The sequence below is a fragment of the Rhipicephalus microplus genome, unplaced genomic scaffold (genome assembly GCF_043290135.1).
Source record: "Rhipicephalus microplus isolate Deutch F79 unplaced genomic scaffold, USDA_Rmic scaffold_24, whole genome shotgun sequence".
NCBI classification, from domain to species: Eukaryota; Metazoa; Arthropoda; class Arachnida; order Ixodida; family Ixodidae; genus Rhipicephalus; species Rhipicephalus microplus.
In genome coordinates this window covers 5,036,090-5,060,626 of record NW_027464597.1, presented here as the reverse complement: position 1 = coordinate 5,060,626, position 24,537 = coordinate 5,036,090, and the positions used below count along the sequence as shown (strand labels likewise).

At 41.7% G+C, this 24,537-nt stretch overlaps 1 protein-coding gene across 4 annotated transcripts; it reads right to left on the bottom strand.

Moving 5' to 3' along the window:
- Positions 1–1,823: 1,823 nt before the first annotated feature.
- LOC142786492 (tRNA pseudouridine(38/39) synthase-like) lies at positions 1,824–22,737 on the bottom strand. 4 transcript variants are annotated; one of them, XM_075884206.1, is made up of 12 exons: positions 22,474–22,737; positions 20,066–20,181; positions 18,712–18,913; positions 17,444–17,528; positions 12,356–12,461; positions 11,107–11,167; positions 9,966–10,129; positions 9,171–9,333; positions 7,996–8,059; positions 6,931–7,048; positions 5,399–5,514; positions 1,824–2,112 (listed from the first exon to the last, which is right to left on the bottom strand). In XM_075884206.1, the coding sequence occupies exons 1-12, from the start codon at positions 22,555–22,557 to the stop codon at positions 2,024–2,026; spliced, it is 1,368 nt and encodes a 455-aa protein (XP_075740321.1). In that variant the 5' UTR covers positions 22,558–22,737; the 3' UTR covers positions 1,824–2,023. The 4 variants fall into 4 exon arrangements, with proteins under 4 accessions (XP_075740321.1, XP_075740323.1, XP_075740324.1 ...); XM_075884208.1 differs by lacking the exon at positions 22,474–22,737 and adding an exon at positions 22,285–22,447; XM_075884209.1 differs by lacking the exon at positions 22,474–22,737 and adding an exon at positions 21,442–21,659.
- Between the last annotated feature and the right edge of the window lie 1,800 nt (positions 22,738–24,537).

The window sequence follows — 24,537 nt, the reverse complement described above, 5'->3', positions numbered from 1 at the left end:
AGTCGGAGCAGTGCCTCCTCTTAGTTTTTCAGTGCTTGAACGAAGGAGCGGATTTCAATGGGAGGCGGCCGTCGCTGCTAGTGCGGCGTTTTGCTGCCAGGCACCGCAACTGGAGTAGAGGTGCCGCCGCGTCGTCTCAAACGAATGCCGCGGCTGCATTTGAAGCTGCTATACGACTCAGTTTTCGGCTGTAATCGCATTGTTTAAGATGTAATGGAAACCTAAAAATGATAATCGAGAAGCACTTCTTGTTCTGGGCACTCAGCTCATTTCAAAGGCTTGAGTAGTCCGGGACTACTTGATCGAGGCTCTCGCTCGTTGTCTGCTAGCTAGGGCAATACCAGATAGCTCATGCAAGTAATCCGCGGAATATCGTTTTGTTACCGTGGCGTTCGCTAGACTGAGAGTTGCTTTTTTGACTAACTGAAAGTCGATTTCTGAGAGAAGCTTTTGCCAGGAGCTATTATTAAAAGCTTGGGTTCCTTATGTTCCCCTGTGCTTGCTACTCTCAAGTGGCATAGCACATTATGCGGAAGCGTAGAGTTCATGCAATAAATAGCACAAAATGTCACTAGCCTGCTTCCAGGGATATAGGTCATCCGTTTCCTTCGAAAGCCTGTCATGTGTTGCCACCGAGAAAAAGCAAGTGTCAAAAAATGAGCAACTATGGCAGGTGATTTCACCATTTGAGAGCTTAAACAATGAAATCATCGTGAAATAGAAAAGAACAGCTCCATATGCGGCGCCATTTCTGCGACCGTTGCCCGTTCTTCTAACAGGCGCTGTTAAAGTCTGAAGTCTAGTGCCGACTCTCAACTTGAGCCAAGGTGACAGGCATGAAAAATCCAGCCTGTGGTCAGTTGCTTGAGCTTGTCTGTGTATTCTTGGACGGATTGTTGTAGCCTTAATATCCGGCTGCTCAGCTCTGTTTCTGCTTCCATCTGGCATCTTAATTCAGTAGCGAGCAGAGTAGAGGCCGAATAGCTGTGTGCTGCCCATGGGCTACCATTCAGCTTGCCATGTTGCCAAACGTGACGGGTAGTCTTCAGCCGCCACTACTCATAATTTATAAAATACTGGGGTTGTAAATGACGGCTACATATTAGAGCGTAGTATGAAGATTGATCTATTATGAGACCAATTGTTCTGCCCGATTACAGCAAGCACGCTCTCCCGAACACCAGCGGAAGCTGCAATTTCACGGAGCTACAGCCGTACAGTGCATTAAAACGATATTTTTAAATTTCTCATCAAAAGCGAAAATAGATCCGCGACGGTGTCCGACATCTTCTCGCGTTGGCGGCATGAACACAAGTGATGCAAGAAATCATCATTGCATGAAAATGTCATGATATGATGTCAGATATTATAAATGTTTGTGACGTATCAGAATGTCACATAATTTGGTGGCATTATATAACATCTTCGTTTGGTTGAAATGGCCAATCATGAGTGCAGTGCATAACCAGTTGAGGGGCAGAAAGCTAGCTTTGTCTCCAATCCTTGAGGCAGTAAAAAACCATGTTCGGTGCAGAAATATCCCAGAGAGAAGTAGGAAACGTTTAGTGCATTGAATTGGAAGAAAATGAGGATAGTTTTTGCCTTTCAGTCGTCTCAAATTTCCATCGAAATTTTAATGGAGTTCGTCAAAAAAACTTGAAGTTATTATCTTCAGATTCCAGTGCGGTGTTTTTCTTATCTTTTCTTTTTTGTAAGCAATAGTGCAGTTACAGTCTATAGGATGCTATATGTTTTCTTGGCCAATCGCCCAGAGTGGGTATGTGCCATGGATTCCAGGCTACAAACAAACAAGTCGTCTCAGGTGAATTCATAACCGGACCTGCGATTTTTTTTTTGTAACTAATATCATTTCTTTGTAGAAAGTTTGGCTAGAGCTCAAGAACATTTTGCGACAGGGCATTTCTTTCAAGCAGCTTTGCAGCAGCGTTCCTGTCGGTTACTCCTTACAGCACACTACAGCGTTGCGTGTTGGTGCCCAGTCATCTCTCGAAATCGCCTCGAGTCACAGGTCACGCAAACTGCTCTTCGAAGCACAAGGTTTCACCGACGTGTTCAACAGGCAGGTGAGACAGCCGGCACGTTCTTCACCCCCTGGGAAATACAGTGAAATGAAACCCTGCTATTCCTATTCACGGGACATATAAGAGCGACTGATCTGCAACCGTTTTACCATTGGCCTTCGTGACACGAATTTATCGGATATTGTGTGGCCGACCAGTTCATTTACATATGCTTGAATATAAGCGGAGCGCGTACACTGAAGGTAGATTGCCATCGCTCTGATAGAAAGCGCAAAAAAACAAATCTTTGGGTGGCACAGTGCCTGGACTTTCCTATCTTCACCACACACACATATCAGAACTTATTGCAAGGAACCTTGTTGAATGAATGACAACAATGCCAGTGCAGTGAGCCTGACGAAAGATGTGAGCTTTGTACACGCAGTTTTATTCCACCATTTCCTCCTGGTCATCTGTGCAAATTTTCCGCCGCTTGGCATGTGCCGCCATGCGTTCTTCCAAGCTTCCTAAAAAAAAAAACGCAAGAGCGGGTATGAACTTCCCAGTGGGTCCCCTTCCAAGTTGTACTTGGCATAAATGTATGGGATTACGGACTAATTATGACATATGGCAGAATCTTGTAGACGAAGTTTTAACAGGGACCGGCAAATGCAACGAATAATATAAAATAAAATCGAATAACTGAAACAAGCTTCAAGAAGTATCCAGATGCAGAATGCTGGCAAGTCTGCAGTTGTTTACACTAGTTGCAACTTTACTTTTCTGCCACAACGTTTCACTGAGTGAGAAAAACGAACTGAAACTGAAATACACTCATTAATATACACTCAAGTAATATACACTCAAACCTCATTATAGCAAAGTTGCATCTTACATGAAAATAAGTTCGTTATATTCAAAAATTTGTGATAAAGGTTCATTTCTAGCACTACTGCAAAACTATATTTCTACTTCATTTAATTTGTTTATAACCAATATTTCGTTTTATCGAGGTTTAGGTGTATTATAGATAATGCTAATACACATGTATATGTATCTGTCACTTGTACAGTGATGGAAGTGACTTTTTACTTTTTGGAGCATACTTTGGAGCAGGAAAAAGTACTGCTTCGGAGCAGCCACCGATGTTTTCGGAGCAAAAAAAAATGCTAGTTTAGAGCAGCTACTGGTGTTTAGGAGCAGATATTAAATTTGCCTCACAACAATGAAAGTTCAGACCATTGTCAAAGCATCTTGTAAATACTAATATACTTAACACATAACAATCAATGTGAGTTTGATGAAGCAAACAATGGCAGGCTGTGAAAAATGTGCTGTGAAATGGGCTACAATTTAAAACACTGGTATTTGTGACAGAAATCAAACAGCAAAAGCTGAATGCCACATTTTAAAGTAACCACACTCCCATATAACTGTTGCTAAATAAGCAGTAGCAGTGATGGAAGTGACATTTTGCTTTTTAGAGCAGATTCTGGAGCAGAAAAAATGGTGCTTTCAAGCAACTTCAAGTGTCTTCGGAGCAGAAAATAATGCTATAGCTTAGGGTTGCTATTAGTGTTTTCGGAGCAGATGCATGTTTCTAACGACTCCTGAATTCTAAAACATCACTTTAGTATCTAATAAATACTTATATGTATTATTAAACATGTCATATGCTAGTATGCAGCTAGTATAAAAGCAGTGCAGTTGGCGTAAATCATGGGCGGGGAGAGGGAGATGGGGGTCAAGAGAGTTTGAATTTTTCTGGTTTTCAAGCTGGGGGGGACACCTTTTGCAAGTATCCCACTTGAGATTCAGCTTATAATTGAGTTAACAGTTGTATAGCGCGATCAACTTTTAAAAACGCTTTTTATATTTTACTGCGTACATCTGTTAAATGCCCCTCAGCTGTGTGAACTATGGAAATCGAAAAAAGGTGATAAAAAAAGACTGAATAGAACAATGCAATTGCTCGAGCTCGAGACCTATGCTCGTTTTTTTTTTAATTTTAAAGCATGATTTAATTCCTATATAAATATGAATTGGACACCATGGCCTAATATGTGTCACCCCTTGAGATTTTTCTGGATTTATGCCACTGAGTAGCATACTAGGATGATAGTGTATACAGCTTGCTTTCGGTTTCGCTTAGGCTGACGGGATGGTTTCATGGTTCAACTTCATTCATTTTAGTTTGCCAACATCTTTTTGGAGCAGGTTTGGAGCTGTTACTAATAAATATAGCACTTTGGAGCAATTGGAGCAGCACTTCCATCACTGCAGTAGATAATCAGTATGAGATCAAATCAATCTTGATCGTTTTCACATTTCACCATACTAGCGTGTAAGTCTAGCTGGAAAAAAAAACCTGCCGAATGTGCCATATGCCTAACATGCCAGTTCTTGAAGCATTATATAATGAGACTAGAGCCGATAATGCAGCACACTAGCATACTGAGGTATTAATATTCAGATTTTTTTCAGTTTATGACTTATGAGAACAGTAAAAGTTTGTCATTCATGTTCTCTCAGTGCCATTTTGGAGCAGGTTTGGAGCAATTAGTAACAAAAAGTGCTGTTTGGAGCAGCATTTCCTTTAGGAGCAGTTTGGAGCGATTGGAGCAGCACTTCCATATCACTGCTTGTTGTGCAGCACAATGTGTGATTATTAGAGCATAATCAAAAATTGGTCAAGAAATTAATGATGACTTATATTTAACTGCCACTAGTAAATTTATAGCATTGCTGCTCGTTTACAACTGCAACGAAACATGGGAAGCTTCGGAAAATCATTCTCTAAGCAGGCCACAAAATAGCCAACGTTAGTCTGGCACTGCGCTGGGGCTTTCCACTGTGTTGTGTATCACGTTTTGTCGCATATGACCTGCACAACGCAGAAAATTAGGAGCTAGACTCGGGGTACTCTTTATCTCAATGCTGCCTGGCAATGCAAGGAAGACTGTATCGCAGCAATAGGCAAAGATCTTCTTTTAATTTTTCTGTTTGTTGTAAGTACTTGGCATTGTGAGTTACAATCGAACCCCTTTATAAGAGAGACTGATGTAACAGAGAAATGGGAATAAGGGACAACAGAGTGCCAACATTGAATTAGGGTACCCTTCTTACAAGAGACACCTCGTATAAAGGACAAGAATCGCTCCCTGTTGCATGTCTCTTATAAAGGGGTTCAACTGTATTTATGCAGGAATGGGTTATTATCACATGATTTCAATTCTTCCTGTAGAACTTGCATTAGTCATGAACTAACCAGCTCGTTTGAATGCTGTCCTCACTATATTCGCACGTTCTCGTGCAATTAGGAAGGCAACTACAATCCATAGGCACACAGTGATAACGAATAGTAAAAGACGACGCACCACACAGGGGCCTTTCAAGAAGTGGTTTGTGGTTCCGTGCAACACGTGCCAGTAGGCAGCGAGGTTGACTCCGAACATCGGGCAGGGTGGCCAGCATGCTCTCCATCACTGCACTCCTTCACAGCAGCAAAGTGGGAGTTACAGTAAAGATGCGGTGACTCCCCAATCGCACAATAATCTTGCATCCTCTACACGTGAATACAATGCAATGTGGACACCGATCATATTGGGTCCGTCGTTATGCTTCATACTATGTTTCGTTGAAAAGCACACTGATGCCTATCCCACACATGCAACATTAATGCTGATATTGATGGTGCAGCCATGCTGTAATCGCATAAAGTGTAGCAATGACAGTCGGTGAAGTGGACGCAGCAAGTTTGTTTCGCGATCCTAATATACCCCATACGAATGTGCATTCAATACCAACTTCACATGGGAATTTCTGATCGCAATTAGGGCTGACCCAGGTTGTATTTTTTTAAATACGGTCGTTGTCTTTCAGACAAAGAGCTTGAACTTACATTTGAAAGTCACACTCATGGCCAATGGTGGTGATGCTACCTTTTAAGGCCTTGCACATCCTATGATAGTTTTCTTGACTTTATTGTTATTGCCACTTGTACATTTTTTTTGTCCCCTCATTAATGCATGTCTTTTCTGATGGTTCTTTCACTAACTGTATAAACTAAATGCATTAACCCTTTGGGTTCCAAAACTTTCATCCAATTTTCGGCTCTACCAATCCGAAACTATTTGCCATTTTCTCGCACCGCGAAGAAAAACACAAACTGCAGAAGAAAAATTTGCAGGGTAGTTAATTTTTGCTCCCGCATTCTACGAAAAACTTCTTTACCGATGTTAGGGCAGCGTATAATACTGCTTAAAGCATTCTTCTGGGTGTAGGCCAGGGTGGTTACTACAGGTTTTGCAGAAAACAGAGGTGTTGACTCCGCTATAGTCATCATCGTCTCGTCACTCACTTCTGCCGAATTACTGTCATCCCTGTCTGGTGAAGCACGCAATTTTCTTCCTTGCTAAAGTCATGCTCACTTTCGCTAAAAGCACCAGGTGTTGACGTTTTCACCAGGTAAAATGCACGTGGTGAAGACGTGGCCATGCTTGTCAGCGAACTGAGCGGAAATGGGTACGCTCTAGGCTCATGCTGAACACAGTGCTGCTGAACACCCAGTGTAAAAAAGGTAAACTTCAAGAAACAAAGCTCTCCTATTCCTAAAGAGATGGCACTTCATGTATTTAATAAATGCACATGACTTGCAGTGAGAAAACTGCAAAATTTAAATCACAAACACCCTTGACGGGCAGTGCCCGACAACGGACCACTACGACCGTGTTGCGTTTAACGGACCGCAGAGGGTTAATAGCAAACCTGCTGTCGACAACATGCACATTGTCTTATCTGTATCCACACTTAACCTCTGTTCTGTACACTTCCAACGATCTGTATGAAAATCTTCGTTTAAGCTACGCTGCACGGTAGCTCCAACTGAAAAGACAAAGCAGTGACCTACTTAATTCTGGCTTGTGTCCACAGTGCCTGCAGATGCGTGGCAACAGCCTCTGCCTCCGCACTGCTCTGCTGCCACTCCAGTCCTTCGAACTGGCAGTCGTACAGCACCAAGGGAAGCTCTGCATATTGTAGAGTACGCACACTTTGACATCACGAAGTTAGATGTTTCAAAACAAAGCACTCACTCTGAATCCTCCAAATTCTGATCTAATCATGCCGAGCTTAGTGCAAGGGCCGACAGCTATACTCCGTTTCATACATCAGGTGCAACAGAGCAGAGGCTATGCAAAAAAATTATGGACCATCTCCTCGAAGAAAACCCCGATAGGACGCGAAGCAGCAGCGATGTGCATGGCGTTGACTTGGCTGAGACGGGCGTCGACGCGGGTGCTGGAAGAACGGTTTGAAGCAAAACCCGATGTAGCATTTACTCGAGTGAACGTTTGTTCGAAACGCAAAGACACAGGAGGTGGGTTGAGTTTCCTGCAAGTTTCATTGCAAAAAGGTCGTTCACTCGATGTGCGTTTGACTGTTGCGAGCAGTGGAGAGGGTGAAGAGAGAGATGACACGTTAAGAGCGGCGACAAGCTAGGGAGAGGGTGCAGTCAACGCGCGCACACTGCGAGGGAAGATGTGGCCTACTTGATGCCGCCCCAAAACCTGCGGCAAGGGGAGCACGGTGCGGACGGAGGGACAACGTCACGCAGGCTAGTCAAAGAGCTGCTTTGCATCTAAAAGGTCGGTGAGTGAAATGTGCAAGCCCATGTGCGTCGCGCTTGAATTTTTTTATTGAAAGTGCTCGTGCAAACCAAACACTAGTTCGTGCATGAGACATGGCGACGGGCCGCTCATTAATTTCTGGCCACAGGGGGCTTATTAACATCCATCCACGCAAGGTAAAGCAATTATATTGCATTCTGGTCACACAAGCATGCAGCCGTAGAATCTTAGCACCAGAAAGTGACTGCACCATAATCTCTGCAGCACGATGTTTCTGCACTGAATTTTTGCATATGAATGCTATACAGAACCAACGTAGAAGGCGATAGGCTGGTTACTGGGCTTACCTGATGCAATGGCATACTGTGGCTTGCAAGGGTTCTTGGCAACATCCAGCAGCTCCGATATGACCTGCGGGGAAAACACGTGCCCCAGACGAAAGACATGGGTAACATGAAAACTCGTGAGTCAAGCACTGTTTCCTATTAATGATGTGTCCTGATTGGGAAGTTTAATCTCATTGTCATTTTATTTGCTCTATTGTAATGTGAGCGTTGTTTTCCAGATTTCACTGCTCAAAGCCAGTCTTTCTATTTGTATCGAACAGTAGCCAAAAAGAATATTGCAATGCACCCAATTCGAACATAAATATCCATTTTTGGCAGTTCCATGATAAATGTTTCTAACATGTGTGCACACACCCTAACTTGGATCCATCACAGATCACCAGTCAAAAGGATTTTCTACGGATTTCTTCGGCATTTCTCTAGCATGTGTCAGCCGCGCTAAAGGTTTCATTGGTGAGCGGTGGTGATTTTTACCAATAATTTGTGTTTGCTTCTTGTTTTCACAATTTATTGTCATTAAGATGGCAGGAAACCAGAGATGCCCTTCCTGACAACAGAAAAAGCATTATTATAAAAATGACACAGAAATTATATTTCATCTTGTCTTCTTCTGCAGCCTTAGTCTGCTCGCATTTGGTTAAAGGCACAACAAAGTGAAACAATGACTTTGGTTTATATTGATAAACTGTACTCCGAGAGCTCTAATGTCCAAAGTTTTACCATCATAAATTCATTATAAGAAAATGAAATCAAGGTTGAAGTTTCATTTTTAAATTTCACACCAAAATCTTCTCATGTAGCGTCATGAATTTCAAAATGTGTTTTTGTATTTTTGCAACATTGGCTTTGAAATTTTCTGAAACTGTGTGTGTTAGGTCTGTGGCCTCCACAGATGACTTAATGTACTTCATTTTTACCGATTAAGAACTACGCAGGACGTAGTAGACACCGTCAGAAATCTATGATATCACAGTGTTTCGTGCAAGAATTTCATGACGACATCTCCACCCGCATTAATTTTTTCCACGTTTACTCGCTTCTAAGCATGTCTCGAGATAAGAGTGGTGTCTTCGGAATTGGGGAATCGTACTTTACTCACACACAAAAAAATTAATTTTCTTTTTGGTGTCCCATCAACGTAAATTCAAGATCAAAATATGCACTACATTTCTCACCTGTGGTTCCTCGAGCCGCTGACCGATAAGCAGAAGCACGGCCACGATGCATCGCACCTGGTGCCACAAGAAGGCCTGACCCACTATCTCTAAGCACAACAGGTCATAGCTGTCTTCCGCGATGCCATCCTTGTGGAATGTGGTAGTGTGTGAGTCATCCTCACTGCAAAAGTAACACATCGGCGCAATTGCAGGTTATTCTTCACAAAACAAACAATTCCTGGCACGCCAATGTGGCTTCTGGAATAGACGCTGAGCACGCAGATTTGCGAAGCTGCATGAACATATCCAAACCGAAAATGTATGCATGATTCTATGTTACACTTTGATGCTGTTGTTTCAGTTGCCTTAGGAATGATTTGATCACATTTTTGTTTTCTTACAATAAATAATATTGCAATAAATAACTAATAAATGAATGAATAATAATACAATAAACAATGCTAGCAACATGCTTTTAACATAAAATCTAATTTCTCTTCAATCAACCCCATTTGAGAGTTCCTAAGCGCAAGTACTCTGTACTCACATCATTCACACTTATTCTGCTCTATTGTTTTAACCTTCGCCTTCAATAATGTTTCAGTCTAAAAGAATTCAGTTCTTTAATTTTTTTTTTGTTCATGACGATTTTTTGAGCTGCTACACGATGAACGTAACCGAACTTTTAAGTTCTCTATTCTTCTACAACAAATTTTGATCTCTCAACAAAGTCTGAGTAAATTTGATCTAAATTCAGCACGAAATGCTTTGAAGCTGTGAGAATCGAACCGCCGTAACTATGGGCTAGAATACCCAGCTGGCGAGGCAAGAAGTGGTGGCTTTGACGGTGGCCACTGGAATATGCTGGTACGAAGGATGCGCCGCGTGTAGTTGGTCACACCGTTGGCCACATCCATCTTGCACAGGTTCCGGAAGTCGTGCTCGCCCACCAGGAGTGAGGCCCCCTCCCACATCCTCTGCACACAAATGAATGCACAGGCACGCGCTGGTAACCTGCAATGCCTCATTTCTTTGCTGATCTGTACTTACTTGTTGCGTGCACTAAGCACAAAGCTGGCTGCAAAAGCTAGTTCATGTGCATTACAATTGTATTCTATCATCACCAAATTAAGTGTGATCAAGTAATTGTTAAATGGAATGCCTATCATGAGTTTCAAGTTAGAAGAAAGTGCAACTTTGCATGAGTGGTTTCCCAAGATGGTTGTAGGTGCAGAATGTAGTGTAAAAGCTAATATCACACTGACAAAACGTTAAATGGCGACAGTCAAAAGAAAAGAGTATATTTGTCGTGCCTGAACTTGTCAACCTTTCATATGTCTATTACACTACATCAAAGCAAATGTGCTGAACACAAAAAGCCTTCCCCGAGAAACGGGGCAAGTAATTGCACTTCAGAGCATGCTGCAAAGAAACTTGAGCACTGCTGAGACTCATTTCTTTCAGTGAACAAATCCTTTAGAGAAAAAGAAATGATCAATGCTAGGAGAATACACGAAGCACTTAGGACATCAACAAACATTTCCCTGAAGAGCAACAAATCTAACAACCACAGACCAAAATTACACAATGATTTAACTGCACTGCACTACTATATACAGCATGCATTTGATTTTGCCAAAAATAGAAGTTTTGTAAACATTACCACATTGATCTATTGATGTTAGTAGTATTACATTTAGCATGTGCAAATTTTTCATTTATTAACATAGCTGCCTTTTTAAACCACTTTTCATTCAGAATCTCTGTGTTGCAACTGAGGGCTGTGCACACAAATTTTTCCTATAGCAGCAGCTTGGAGGAACCAAAAAACGCGAGCTGTCGAGTTCAGAAAAATTTGTTTCAGAGCACCAACTCGGAAGAAGATCAGCTCTGAAATCAACTTCAGAGTGCTACGCCACCTGTGAAGATCTAGAGGTATGAAAGTAGTGTTCACCTCGACATCCAGATTGCCGCGAGGGAAGAAATACCGGTATGTCCGCTGACGGCAGTCGAAGCTGCAAATACAAGAAAAACGAAGTAAGCTGAGTTCCACACAATCGAAGCTGTCGTAACATTGAAGTGCTTTCGTGCAAAGTCTCGCTACCGCTCGTGACGAGCAACTTCTCTTTCAGGCATACAAGTCTTGCCCACCCTCGTTAAGGTCATGGTGCACATACCCCCCTCCACCGCACCTATTCTCATCACGCTCAACGAAGCTCAAAGCAAGTACAATCAAACCTCATTAAAACAAAGTTGCATCTTACATAAAATATATTTGTATCCAAAAATTCGTTATGACAGTATATTCTTAACACTATATCTATTGCAAAACTATTTTTTATCTACTTCGTTATAACCAATGTTTCGTTATATCCGGGTTTGTTATATTGAAGTCTGAGTGTATTGAATAGCGAATAGTGAACAGCCACCATGACCCATAGTCAACCCTGTAACCTTTTGCTCAGAAGGGAATGTTGCATTATGGCGTACTACGCATCTAGTACGCTACCTCCCAGTGCCAAAATCAATCATATTATAGATTGGTGCTCCTTTCGAACTTAAAATAGCCATGTTACACTTGTCTATTACTTCAGTTAGTTGTATTTCTCTACAGGCAGCGGACCATTGTTTACCTCTTAGTTCTTTTATCCTTTATTTATCGACTATGCCTAATTGTCTGATGGCACTACTGCAGGGTTTTTACAGCATAAACATACCTTCCATTTTGACGCCACGCTAGCACTTGAGACAACTTCTTCCACTCTTTCATGTTTTCAACAAAAAGGAATTTCAGGAACAGGTCCGTCCCGGTATGTAGTTCCCTTATTTTTAAAGCATAGTCACATTTATACAATTGTAAATGAGGTTCTCTAAAGTATTTGTTTTTGTTTATTTGTTTTATCACTACGTATTTGAAAAAAAAAAAAAAGCCTTCAATTGGAGTTTTTGTCAATGCTAGGAAAGCAGTTCCCACTCGAGTGCATTTTCCACCTGAGCGCAGCTCTGCCCGGCACTCTCCTACCATCTGATCATGAACCTAGACACCTGTTTTCAAGTTTTCTCTAGTTCACCCCTTTTGGAAGCCACACTGAACATTTGTTGAGACACTGTTTTCGATTAGGTGTTTAATTATTCTGTTCAAGAGAACCCCTGCTCCCCCTTAGATGTAGACCCTTGAGGTTTTTGAATGGCAGCGTACAAACCGTGCACTGAAGGCTTGGTCGACAGGGGCCCAGGCCAGCACGCGGATTTCTGGTGGCAGGACACCATTGATTATCTTGACATAGTCAAGCTCCTTCCTCTGGGACGCTGCACAGAGTTGACCCTTCCCTCATTAGTTCCTAGTGTGAAACAGCCAGCACTGTGGCTTCTAATTGAACATGAACTGGCTAGCCAAACAATGTGTATTTCTAAGCCAGATGCAGCCAACAGGAAAATCCATTCGCACCTCGACATCTCGGGGTAATGTTACTTTAGTAGAAACATGATGTGTTATGCAGTTGATAAGAAGGTTGTTGATAAAATACACTCAAACCTCCTCATAATGAACACAGATACATGCAAACTTTTTTTAAAACGAAGTTGCATCTAACACTGAAATAAGTTAGTTATAACCCAAAATTCTGAACTTTGAACACTATATCTAATGCAAGACTATTGTTTATTTATTTTAATATAAGCAATATTTTGTTATATCTGGGTTCGTTATATTGAGGTTTGAGTGCATAACAAAATATTGGTTATAACGAAGTAAACGAAAAATATTCTTGCAATAGATAGTGTCAGGAATAACCATTATAATGAATTTTCGTATACAACAATTTTGTTAGCAATCTTTTTACCAATGGCATCAAACTTGATGGTCACATGACCTAAGGCTGTCAAGGTGCAAACACACTGCCACAGCCGCCGTCTGAGTGAGTGACTGAGTAAGCAAGGAAGCCAGCAGGCGGGCTTGCTTGCTCAGAGTAGGTGGTTGGGTGGGTGCAAGCCCGCCTGCTGGCTTGCTTGCTTACTCAGTCACTCACTCAGACGGTGGCTGTGGGAGTGTGTTTGCACCTTGACAGCCTTGGGTCATGTGACCATCAAGTTTGATGCCATTGGTAAAAAGATTGCTAACAAAATTGTTGTGTACGAAAATTCGTTATAAAGGTTATTCCTGACACTATCTATTGCAAAAATATTTTTCGTTTACTTCGTTATAACCAATATTTTGTTATACACTCAAACCTCAATATAACGAACCCAGATATAACAAAATATCTGGGTTGAGCATTTGACGCAGAAGGGCAAGGCATTGCTTGCAGCGGCAATACAAAAAAAATAAAGAAGCCGCATGGAAATTTGTCTGGACATCTGGTGGCAAAATCCTTGCACGCAAAGATGAAGGATTGCGAGCGATACACATTGCGGATGAGACAAGCCTGGCTAAAATTAGAAATTAGATGTGGCATATGTCATAACAAATTGAAAAACACTCCACTATGACTGATCTTGTAAATAACCAAAAGTATTACAGTGTTGAAGACTTTAATAGGGCATTTCAATCCAGAAAAGGCTTGTTTAAAGCATTGCATATAAATTGTAGAAGCATAAAAAGAAAGGTCGACGACATTGCTAATTTTATATGGTCTATAGCTATCGGATTTGATGTGCTAGTTTTCTCCGAGACATGGATTACTTATAAAGAAGATGCGCCGTTCTTTCCAGGCTATAGTCATGAACTTCTCTGTCGTAACCAGCAAAAAGGTGGAGGTCTTGCTATTTATTTTAAGGATACGCTTCCGAGTGAACTGCTTGATGAGTATACTGTTATGGATAATGACGTTGAATGCATTACAATGTGTGTTGGCCCATTCATAGTAATTGGCGTATATAGGCCACCACATGGCCACAAAAAGAAATTTATTGAGTTTCTTAATGTTGTGTTATCCACTGTTCGCGGGAATACTCCTTGCATAGCTATGGGTGACATAAACATTGACCTCTGTTCCAATGATCCTTATGCCAAAGATTTTGAAACGCTCTTACTTACATACGGAAGTACAAGTTTTATACGTTCACCTACTAGGATTACATCAACAAGTGCTACGCTCCTTAATATATGCGCCTCAAATTTAAGTTCACAGAATATAAAATCCGGGGTATTTGCGTATGACATAAGTGATCATATGCCCATCTTCTTTCTTGCACGAGTTACTTCTCAAATTGGTCAGAAAACAGAGACATCTTTCCACCGAATTAAAAACGGCAAAACTCGGGAACATTTTTTTCAGCTAGTTCAGAACATAGATTGGACCACTGTTTATAGACAAGAAAATCCTGATGATGCTTATAACACATACATAACGTTATTGAGTACTAGCTATGATGCGGCATTTCCACTTCAGAAGCGCTCACGTGGCAGAAATAAGAAATGCAGAAAGCCTTGGATAAATTGTGATCTTTACCGGCGTATAAAAATAAAGAATAAATTGTATAATGATTTCATCCGTTCGCGGAACACAGACGCCTTAGCTGAGTACAAGAAATACAGAAACGTTTTAAATTCAGAAATACGGAAGGCTAAACAGAACTACTATGAAAAATTATTTGAAAGCATTTACAATGACCAGAGGAAGCTATGGGAGGTCATAAATGGGCTTACGAAGAGAAATAAGGGTTGTAATAGGACACAGGACCTAACAATTAATGGTCAGATTTTCAGTGGTGAAAGGTTGGCCAATGTCATGAATGAACATTTCATAAATGCGGGTTCCTTTATTTTAACGGATGAAAAGCGAGATAATGTTCCAACTCCTGATAAGCCTCCTTTGCCGTATTCTATTTTTCTTGCACCCACAGATCCGGTTGAAGTAGAAAGATTAATCAGAAAACTTTAAAACAATGTCGCATCAGGGATTGATGAGATAGGTTCTGTTGAGTTAAAAATGGTGTCACCATTGATATCTAATGTCTTGGCCTATATTATCAACCTCACCCTCACTAACGGTGTATTACCAGAGCAGCTAAAAGTAGCAAAAGTCACTGCAGTACATAAAGGTGGTGATATCAATACTTTAGCGAACTATCGACCTATATCCGTGCTTCCAACAATATCAAAAATATTTGAAGGGGTTATTTATGATAGACTTGCATCCTTTTTTGATAAGCACCAAATAATAACAAAAAGTCAGTATGGTTTTCAAAAAAATAAATCAACAGAACAAGCTCTACTGTATATCAAAGATAAGATAATCGAAAATATGGAAAACAAAAAATATACTCTTGGGCTCTTCCTCGATCTTCAAAAGGCATTTGACTCCATACAATTCAAATCATTGATTCATAAATTATCAAGTTATGGGGTGCGTGGAGTTGCACTACAACTGTTTAAAAGTTACCTAGAAGATCGTTATCAATATGTAAAACTGAATAACACTATTTCTGCAAAGATAAAGTTGAACCAAGGAGTCCCCCAAGGGTCTATACTGGGGCCATTACTGTTCCTTGCCTATATAAATGATATTGTCGATATACCTCATTCTCCTGAACTTATAATGTACGCTGACGATACGAATGTTTTCTTTTCATCAGACAATCTAATATCACTTGAGGTCAGTGTAAATAATTATCTAAGCAATCTTTCAAATTGGTTAAGGCAGAATGTACTGCGCTTGAATGCAAAAAAAACAACCTATATGATATTCCGACCTATAAACAAACCTATTAGTAACATAGCTGTAAAATTCGAAGGAAACTGCATCGCACATGTTAGGGAACAAAAGTTTCTTATTGTATGGTTTCAGGAGGAATTAAACTGGAACACACATGTAAATCATCTGATCACCGCATTAGCGGGAATAGTTGGTTGTTTGTTTAGAACAATGCACTTAATTCCATTGAGGTTAAAAATAAGTATGTACTATGCACTCTTCCATTCTAAAGTAAGTTATGGGATGTTAGTCTGGGGAACGACATCACAAGGGAATTACCATAAGTTAATAACTATACAAAAGAAAATATTGCGCTGCTTTGAAAATTACAGGGAGAATCTACAAGACTTGCGCACTGCTCCACTATTCATTAAACATTCTATACTCAGAATTGATCAATTATATCATTTTAAATTACTTCAGTTAATACAAAAGACTAAGCTATATGAAGAAAGTTGCACCGAAAGACCACACTACAGTCTGCGAGAACAAAAAAAACGAGCTCCTAGAACAAGAACCAAGTATGGAAAACAAAGTATTGCTTACCAGGTACCTCAGGTTTTAAATACCCTTGCAGATCAATTGAACTTTAGGGCTAGTAGCGCGACTTTCAAGAAACAAATAAAGAACTTATTCATAACCACCGGTCTACACTATCGAAACTACGTAATGGAGTCTCATGCCTCTGCAAATGCTTAAATTGTTCATAAACTTCTGTGTCAATTATACGAGTGTATACAGCGGAATTCATTGTATCCGCATGCATTTTGTGTCTGTTTTTGAGTTGTTTCATTGATATTGTTTAGTTGTGAATTTTAACGAGAGTGACCTCTAATTCTTAAAATGTGTTATGTAAACTTCTTATGCTATTTATGTTTGAATTTTGTGTTTACAATTTCAGGTTGCTTGAAACCAATGTATTGAATATATATATTGTTTGTCAATGCTTATGTCTAAGCTTTGCACTGTCACGGACTGCGGAGGGACAAGGGCCTTTGTCAGGCTGTTCGCCTTTAGCCCTTTGCCCCTGCAGTGAGCTCTGTATCCGGCTTACTGTAAATAAAAATACTACTACTACTACTACTACTACTACTATTGCTTATAATAAAATAAATAAAGAATAGTCTTGCATTAGATATAGTGTTGAAAGTTCAGAATTTTGGGTTATAACTAACTTATTTTAGTGTTAGATGCAACTTCGTTTTAAGGAAGTTTGAGTGGGTGGGTGATTGGGGGGGCGGGTGGATGAGTGAGTCAATCAGTCAGCACAATACAAAAAGTGAGCAGAAAGAGTGGTACAAGAATGCAGAAAAATAAGATGAGGGAGCAGGAGGTCAGAGGGAATCAATCAAGGACAGAAATCAAATAACAAATACAGGAGTCAGAAATGTCAAAACAAGGGCCAGGTATCTCCCTTTTTTTAACCACTGAATTCACGCAGAAAGTGTAGGCATTCCACTTCAGGTTTACCGAAACAGAAGGCAGAATATTTGAGAAAGCAAAGTAGTCCAACAGTTCAATGCATAAAAAAAAGTGCAATGCAAAAACTGAACAACTGAACTTTATTGCACTGCTGATACTGATCGAAGAACAAACCTTCACTTGCACTTGGCTGGTAGCCTTCCTGAGCAAAGACCCCGACACCTTCGGTAAGATTGGTTCTCAGGTCAATGGAGATTACCTGCATTCAAGCAAGATAGCATGTGTGAGAATTTATGCAGTGAACTTTTCTTATTGCTTATTTTACTTTGGGGACTTTTGTTTGAGGAGAGTGATACAGGCAGTTTGCAAAGCAGGTTACTGTTTCTTGTCTTCACTGGTTACAACAGTTACGTTACCGTAGTTCACAGTAGCTACCCGATACCTTCCTTTTTATTTTCATGCAGCATGTTCTATAATATGGATATCACATACTGGTACTCTTGTTTTATCTTACATCAGTAAATAATGTCTAAAAAAGTGACAAGACTGTTTATAGCTGCAGTTGCCATTTCTTTTTCTTTTTGAGGAGTGCTTTATCTTATGGGTGTCTTCTACACAATCCCCAGCTTGTCACCAAGTAGAGAGTAGCCCAACACCTAAAACAGAGTTATACGCAACAGTATGGTGCCTACATCTTTGAAAATTTTACACCTATACAAGTTTAATTGTGCACCACAAAGGAACCCGAATCAAAATGCTATTCTGCACGAAACAGCACGGCATGCCAAGACATACACGGCATTACCAGCCGGAAAATGCCAGAAGTACAGCATTCTACCAGAAGGTGTCACAGTTTGGCCGCAAGGGCAAAGCAGTAAATGCAGTAGCAACTAACTGAAATGCTACTCAAGCTAAGCCTAGCGGCTAACTCTATAAGGATCAAATTTGGCATAACTGCAAAACGCTGCAGTAGGAGAACACGGCCACTCCAAGGAGCGACACGGATTTTGTGCTCTGTCACTTCGACATGAAGTAAGCGGTGCAAGCACATTATGTATGTGTCTTCTACTGATGTCAGTTGATATAGCGCGCACATGACTACATCTTTCTGATCAAAGTTTGCAGCGGCTACCTGACCGACGCAGCCCCCCCCCCCTCCCAATCCCTCATGCTTCTTCGCCAGCCAGCACATCTCATCTCTAGCCTTTGCAACCTTTCAGCCTCACATAGTATATACAACAATGGGGATGACATTATCGATTCGGACTTTATGCGGGGCATGATGGCGACAGCATGACTCAAGCGTTCATATAATTGCTGCTGCAACAAAACATGCAGGCAAGCCTGACCAATATCGTGGATGTGAGGCAAAAACGTATTCTAAATGATTCCCAATTCCTAGGAGCACAGGGTTTAATTTGAATAGTAGAGGGGTACAGCACCTGGGAGAAGGCGGAGACACCTTTGTCGGTACGTCCACATCGGTGGTAGTGCGAAGTGGCACGATCCTCGAGTAGGCGGGTGTGCTCGAGAGCGTCAAACAGCGCCGCCTCCACTGTTCGGCCGGTATCCTCCTGCAGCACATACCCGTTGTAGTCCCAGCCCAGGTAGAGAAGGCGCAGTGCCACGTGCCGGCGCTTGAATCTGCGCACACAGTAATTGTACCTCGTGTCTCACAAAGGCTAGGGCAGACACACCATGCTCGATAAAGGCAACTCGAAAAAACAATAAAGCTCGTGGTTATACGTGCACCAATGTTACGATTTGATCATGAGGGATGCAGCAGTGGTAGACTCGGCATTAATTTTGATACCTTGGTTTTCACTGACATGCACCCAAATTTAAAGCGATATACGCAGACGTTGGCACAGGTGTATGCAGAAATTTTTATGCTCTTCCTTTAGTCAACTGGTAACTGCACAAAATCTCCTCTGAACTAAGGTGATGCTATACGAGGCAATGTTGTAGCATCACTTTTGATGGGATTTGTCCAACTACTGAGCATCAGAAGCATTTCACTTCCTGCTGTTGGAGCAAATAATGATTAGATTATGGGGTGTAACAACCCAACACCACTCGTACTACGAAAGACACTGCAGTGGAAAGCTCCAAATAATTTCGACCGCCTAAAAGGCTCTTTAACATGCACTTAAGTTGAACAGTACACATGCTTTATCATTTCTCTCCTATCGAAATGCAAACCACTGCTGCAAGGACTGAACCAATCGTTTTTGAGACAACAGCTGCATTAAAGTAGAATAATGATAACTAGCTCCTATGAATCAATGATTAGATAGTTACAAACACCAGTAGACCAGCAAGTGAGTACGACATTGACGCCACTACAATACCCTATTGCACTCTTGTTGATGCCACAAGGTGGCATCAACAACAAAAGAAACACCAGTAGACCAGTAAGTGAGTACGACATTAATGTCATTGCGATACCCTATTGCACTCTTGTTGTTGATGCCACAAGGTGGCATCAACAACAAAAGAAATGTGATGTTTATGTTGATGCCACGAGGTGGCATCAACATAAACATCACATCTCTTTGTCTAATAAAGGCAGCAGTTGGGGGGAAGATGAAAACCTGCACAAGTGCAAAATTCTTGAAAGCATTCTGTCACTGGAGGCAACGTTTCGTTAAGTGGACTGTCAGTTGCAGCCTAGAAGAAGACAAGTCTGCTCATTGAAATGCTGATACTTGTTCAAGAATTTTTTTAATCTGCTTGTCTCGGTTCTATAATGGCTGATGGCAAAGGTAGGCATGACGACGACGACAAAACACTGACCGGGTGAAGTCGAATGGCTTGCCTGACCGTGCCTTCTGTGGTTTGTCCTTGGACTGCAGCAGGTTCTGTAACTGTTGCACGTGTATTTCCAGCTTTCGGATTCGCTCCACAAGGGCCTGTTAGTGTAAATGAATCAAAGTGAGAGGCCATATTTTTGGGAAGGGTTTCAAAGCAAGTTCACTGTGATGGCTTATGACAAGCATAATATGCTGCCCCAAAGCTGCAACTTTAGGTAACCTAGTTCATGTCTACCAATGGGAAACGTAATGCCGAAATGTGAAACGAAGGTGTGAGATGTAAGGAACGTTATGCTTGTTACAGGCTAATTGACAGGTTCAAGGCTTGAGAATAACTCAAGAGCTTCCAGTTAAGCATGTGAGATTAGTTATTCTTAGTATAGGGGGACAAAAGAGGGAAAAAAAGAGAGAATGGGGGAAGTGTGCTCGATAGCCGTCTCTGTATAGGCCACCTCAACCAAAAGATCTGAGGGGGGGTAGGGATATGAAGGAGGTAGGAAGAGAGATGAGGATAAGAAAAAAGGTAGTGAATCGAGTGAAGGAAGAAGTGTCAAAAAAATAAAGGCAGGAATGTTAACCAGTCTAGAAAGACCGGTATGCTACGCTACACCCGGGAACGGGATGAGAGAGCTTTAAGATGGAGAGAAAGAAAGAGAGAGGAAAGCACGTATACACAAAGTCGCACACATCTCGGTCATGATGGCTGGATTTATGAACCACTTAAGGAGAAGCCGGTTGTAGTTGAAAGAAACGGTTCAACATGTAACAACTGTTTCACGCTTAGGAGAAATCTCGGAGCGCATGGCGTCAAGATGCGGCCAGCGCTGCAGTCATGCCGGCAGCAGCTCATGCATGCGCAGACACTTGAGGAGCGTCTATTGAACCGGATCGTCTGCTACGGCTGTTCGCGCTGGCTACATTGTCGGACAGCCTGCGGATTTCATCGTTGCTGCGGAACTAGGGCAATATCCTGTACTAAACACTGTGCAATGCCAACCTCTTGGCCTTCATTGGCGACTAAATGGGGTTCTAGAAACAGAGTTTGACAGCATACGTTGTTTGCTCTTTTGAAACGCCGTAGTACTGAGTGTGTTCATGAATATTGTGTGTGTGTGTATGTGTGTTTGTGTGAAATGCAGTACGCTACGACGGGGAATACCATAATGAGCACGTACCGTGCGTGGTATTTATTTTACACTTAAAAAAAAAATAGCATTCTACAGCGAATTATGTGCAGCTATGCGGGTTCAACACAATAAAACAAACGAGAACACGTTCAGAAAAGCTGTAGGTTAAGACAACGACCTCAACGTGCTCCTTCTCGATGTCATTTCATTGCTTGAAGCAGCACTCACTCACCGGCATCGAGATGCACACGTGAAGCTGACCCCAGCGGCAGCGATGACAGCGCTAATTTTGGACGGCAGTCAGGCGTACTGCGGCACGATGAGAAATGTCGGTCCAGTTTTCGCCGCGATGATGAAATTCACCCCCTGCCTGACAATGAGCCCAGTGCGTGCCGCCGTAGCCGACGACGCCCCTGAAGTGTCTGCGCACGCCCGAGCTGCTGCCGGCGCGCGACTTCCACGCTGGCCGCATCGTGGGGCCACTCACTTCGAGATTTCCCCTAAGTGTGAAACAGACTGTACAAACTGTTGGATAATTATTGATCTAGGCCTGTGAAACTTTTTTTTTACAAATGTCACCGAGAATATAGCGACATAAGCATCAAATTCACACACATATGAACCAGAGAAAAATTTTTTTACAAAAGAGAGAGATCACAATTCCATGCATTTCTTGGTGCCAACAGCAGACAAAATTTACCGCACCTCTGCGATTTTATTTGCGATCAAAGCTTTACAGGTAGCGTTACAGGTATAACTTCGGGTAAGCTGTCGACTAGTGCACGGCAACTTGTGCACTACGTACGCTTCTTAGCTAGAAACTGGAAAACTGAAACTTGATTTTCGTAGTGTGTTACAGGAATGTAAACTTTTTCCTGTAGCTTTTTTTCTTTCTTGTTATGCAGCGTGAGTGTGTGTGTGCGTGCAAACATGTACGTATAGATTTGTAAACCTTTATATTTGCATTAGAAGTTTTCATTTGGTTTCACTGATGAGAACAAAATGATCGGACTGTAACTTGCATCCTTAATTTACGATGGTAAACATCTTTGAATGCTTGTGGGGATGAAATTACCTTTGGAACTACGCACAGACGGACAGTCCGCATTGTTTACTCGAGCTGCTGCCAGTGCATCTGCGACGCTGCTGTCAGATTGATGCCGATCACAATCAACACGATGGTGCCATCACACAACAGGTACATGAAACTATTTCCGCGTCAGCCTCTCAAAAAAAAGTTGAGCGCGCACGTGTTTGCTTTTACCGGTTTCTCAAGCTGCAACAAAGACTCCTCGGTGGATTCTCCTTCGCGGTTCGTGCGATGCTGTTCCTTCTGAGCGGCTTCCATAGCGACGAACAACGATCGTACGTTGGTTGCGTCTTCACACTGTCACCTCAGCCTGAAATGCCAATGCTGAAACGGCGACATTCGACGAATGATGGCGAAAACTTCCGTCCAGTGTCAAGCGCACGGAGGAAATAAATTTGAGGAGGCGGCCATGTTTTAAAAAGCCGGTCGTTAGCTGTGATAGTTCTAAGCCAAGTCAAGTCAATCTTGCATACAAGTTATGGTTTCGTTTTAGTGCAACCAGTTCCGCACCAACCTTGCAGATAAACCTAGAAAGAAGCAAAAGGTACACAAATGTGTCAGAATATCGAAGACTAATTTAAATCAGACCCGTCATTACTCCATACCATTCATTTGTTTATGTTCTATGCACATTTGTGCTGTTCTGGAGGTTTTAAACATCCCAGTGCGCGCACAATCATAGGGTTAGTTATTCCTAAAATATATATTTCCCCGTATAAAGCTATCACAAAACTAGTTGTCAGAAGTTCACAAGACACCGCCTTGACCACTATGCACGCTCCTAATTTTGAAAAGACAATCTGCTCGACGCACCCATGGGCAACATAGTGAGGACAGTACTACATAGACGTTCAAAGTACGGGTTAATTTCTCGATCGTACACCGATTGCGTTGATGGGGACCTCACGGAACACTTCATTAGGTCATGGAAGAAGGAACAGCATACTATTGCTGTAAAGCGTGACTGAGCGCGCCTTCTCCGTCAAGCTTCGGGTGTACGGAATATATTATTATGTTTTGTTTATATGCGACGCTGCGCATTTCAGGTCCACTGTCAGCAATCACTTTTTGTAACCACCCCGCTGTTGTCTTTTCTCTTGATTGTTTAATATCGTACCCCTCCTCTCTGTAACGCCTTACGGCATTGAGAGTAAATAAAGGAAAAAAAATATCTTCGGATGTTTATTTCCACATTTCCATCAAACGAGCTGTTCGCAGATTTTTGTGACGTGTTTTTTTTTTTGTTCTTATGAACACTTATTTGGTCGTTATGAATGTACTTACTGTGATTCAGCGGCATTTTAATGAACGTCTTCATTTAAGGTGTGGCATCAAGAAGAACTGCTGGCGGATACCTCCAATAAAGGAGTATATCGGCCACAGGTACGTAGTAAGTTTATGAAGAAAATCCGTGAACATCGATTTAAATGTAAAAATATAAACTGCGTGCAAAACACTATCATCAAGAGAAAATAGAAGGATGAACCTAATGTAAAACAAAGAAAACGATATCACTGTGGCGTACCTGAGTGGTCCAACACGTCCTTCCCCCTAAAGTTTTCGACCTTGCATGTGCATATATGAGCATGTATGTTCACATTTTTACGAAAACAAAAAACTTCTGCAAGACGTCTCGACGTGTGTACAGACGTATTGGTGTACGAGAAGACCTAAAATAGACACTTTTTAAAAAGATTTTCACCTCAAACGCACTTGCATACAGTTCATTGACCTTTGTAACTACTGCGGGAGCCTATTCTACCAAACAAGATCATAACGTCTACGTTGTATTGTTGTAGATATAATATAACGAGTTCTCATCGCAACAGGAACGAATCGATTGAGAAAATCCGCCATAACAGCACTACGGCTTGCACCAAAGGCTTCATGCACATATATGAAAAGAGGTTCGATGCTGACAAAGTTATAAGCCCAGCCATTCCAGCTAACCGTAGAATGTTTATTATTATTGTAGCAAACTCCATTCAGCTTATTGGATGGGGGCAGGCAAGGTAGAATCCAGCACTGGCAGTGTATTATTTACTCATGGTCGGCAAGATTAGTAGCTAGCTAACAGGCACGCAGGCACATTTTTTTTTTTTTTGGGGGGGGGGGGGGTGGTTGACACCTAGATCTGAAAGGGAACGGGCAGGTGAATGGTGGTCATTTCGCGCTATGTGGACTGTGGCGAAATGAATTTTCGGGGGAGTGGGCCACGTACCCGGTGTGCCAACCATA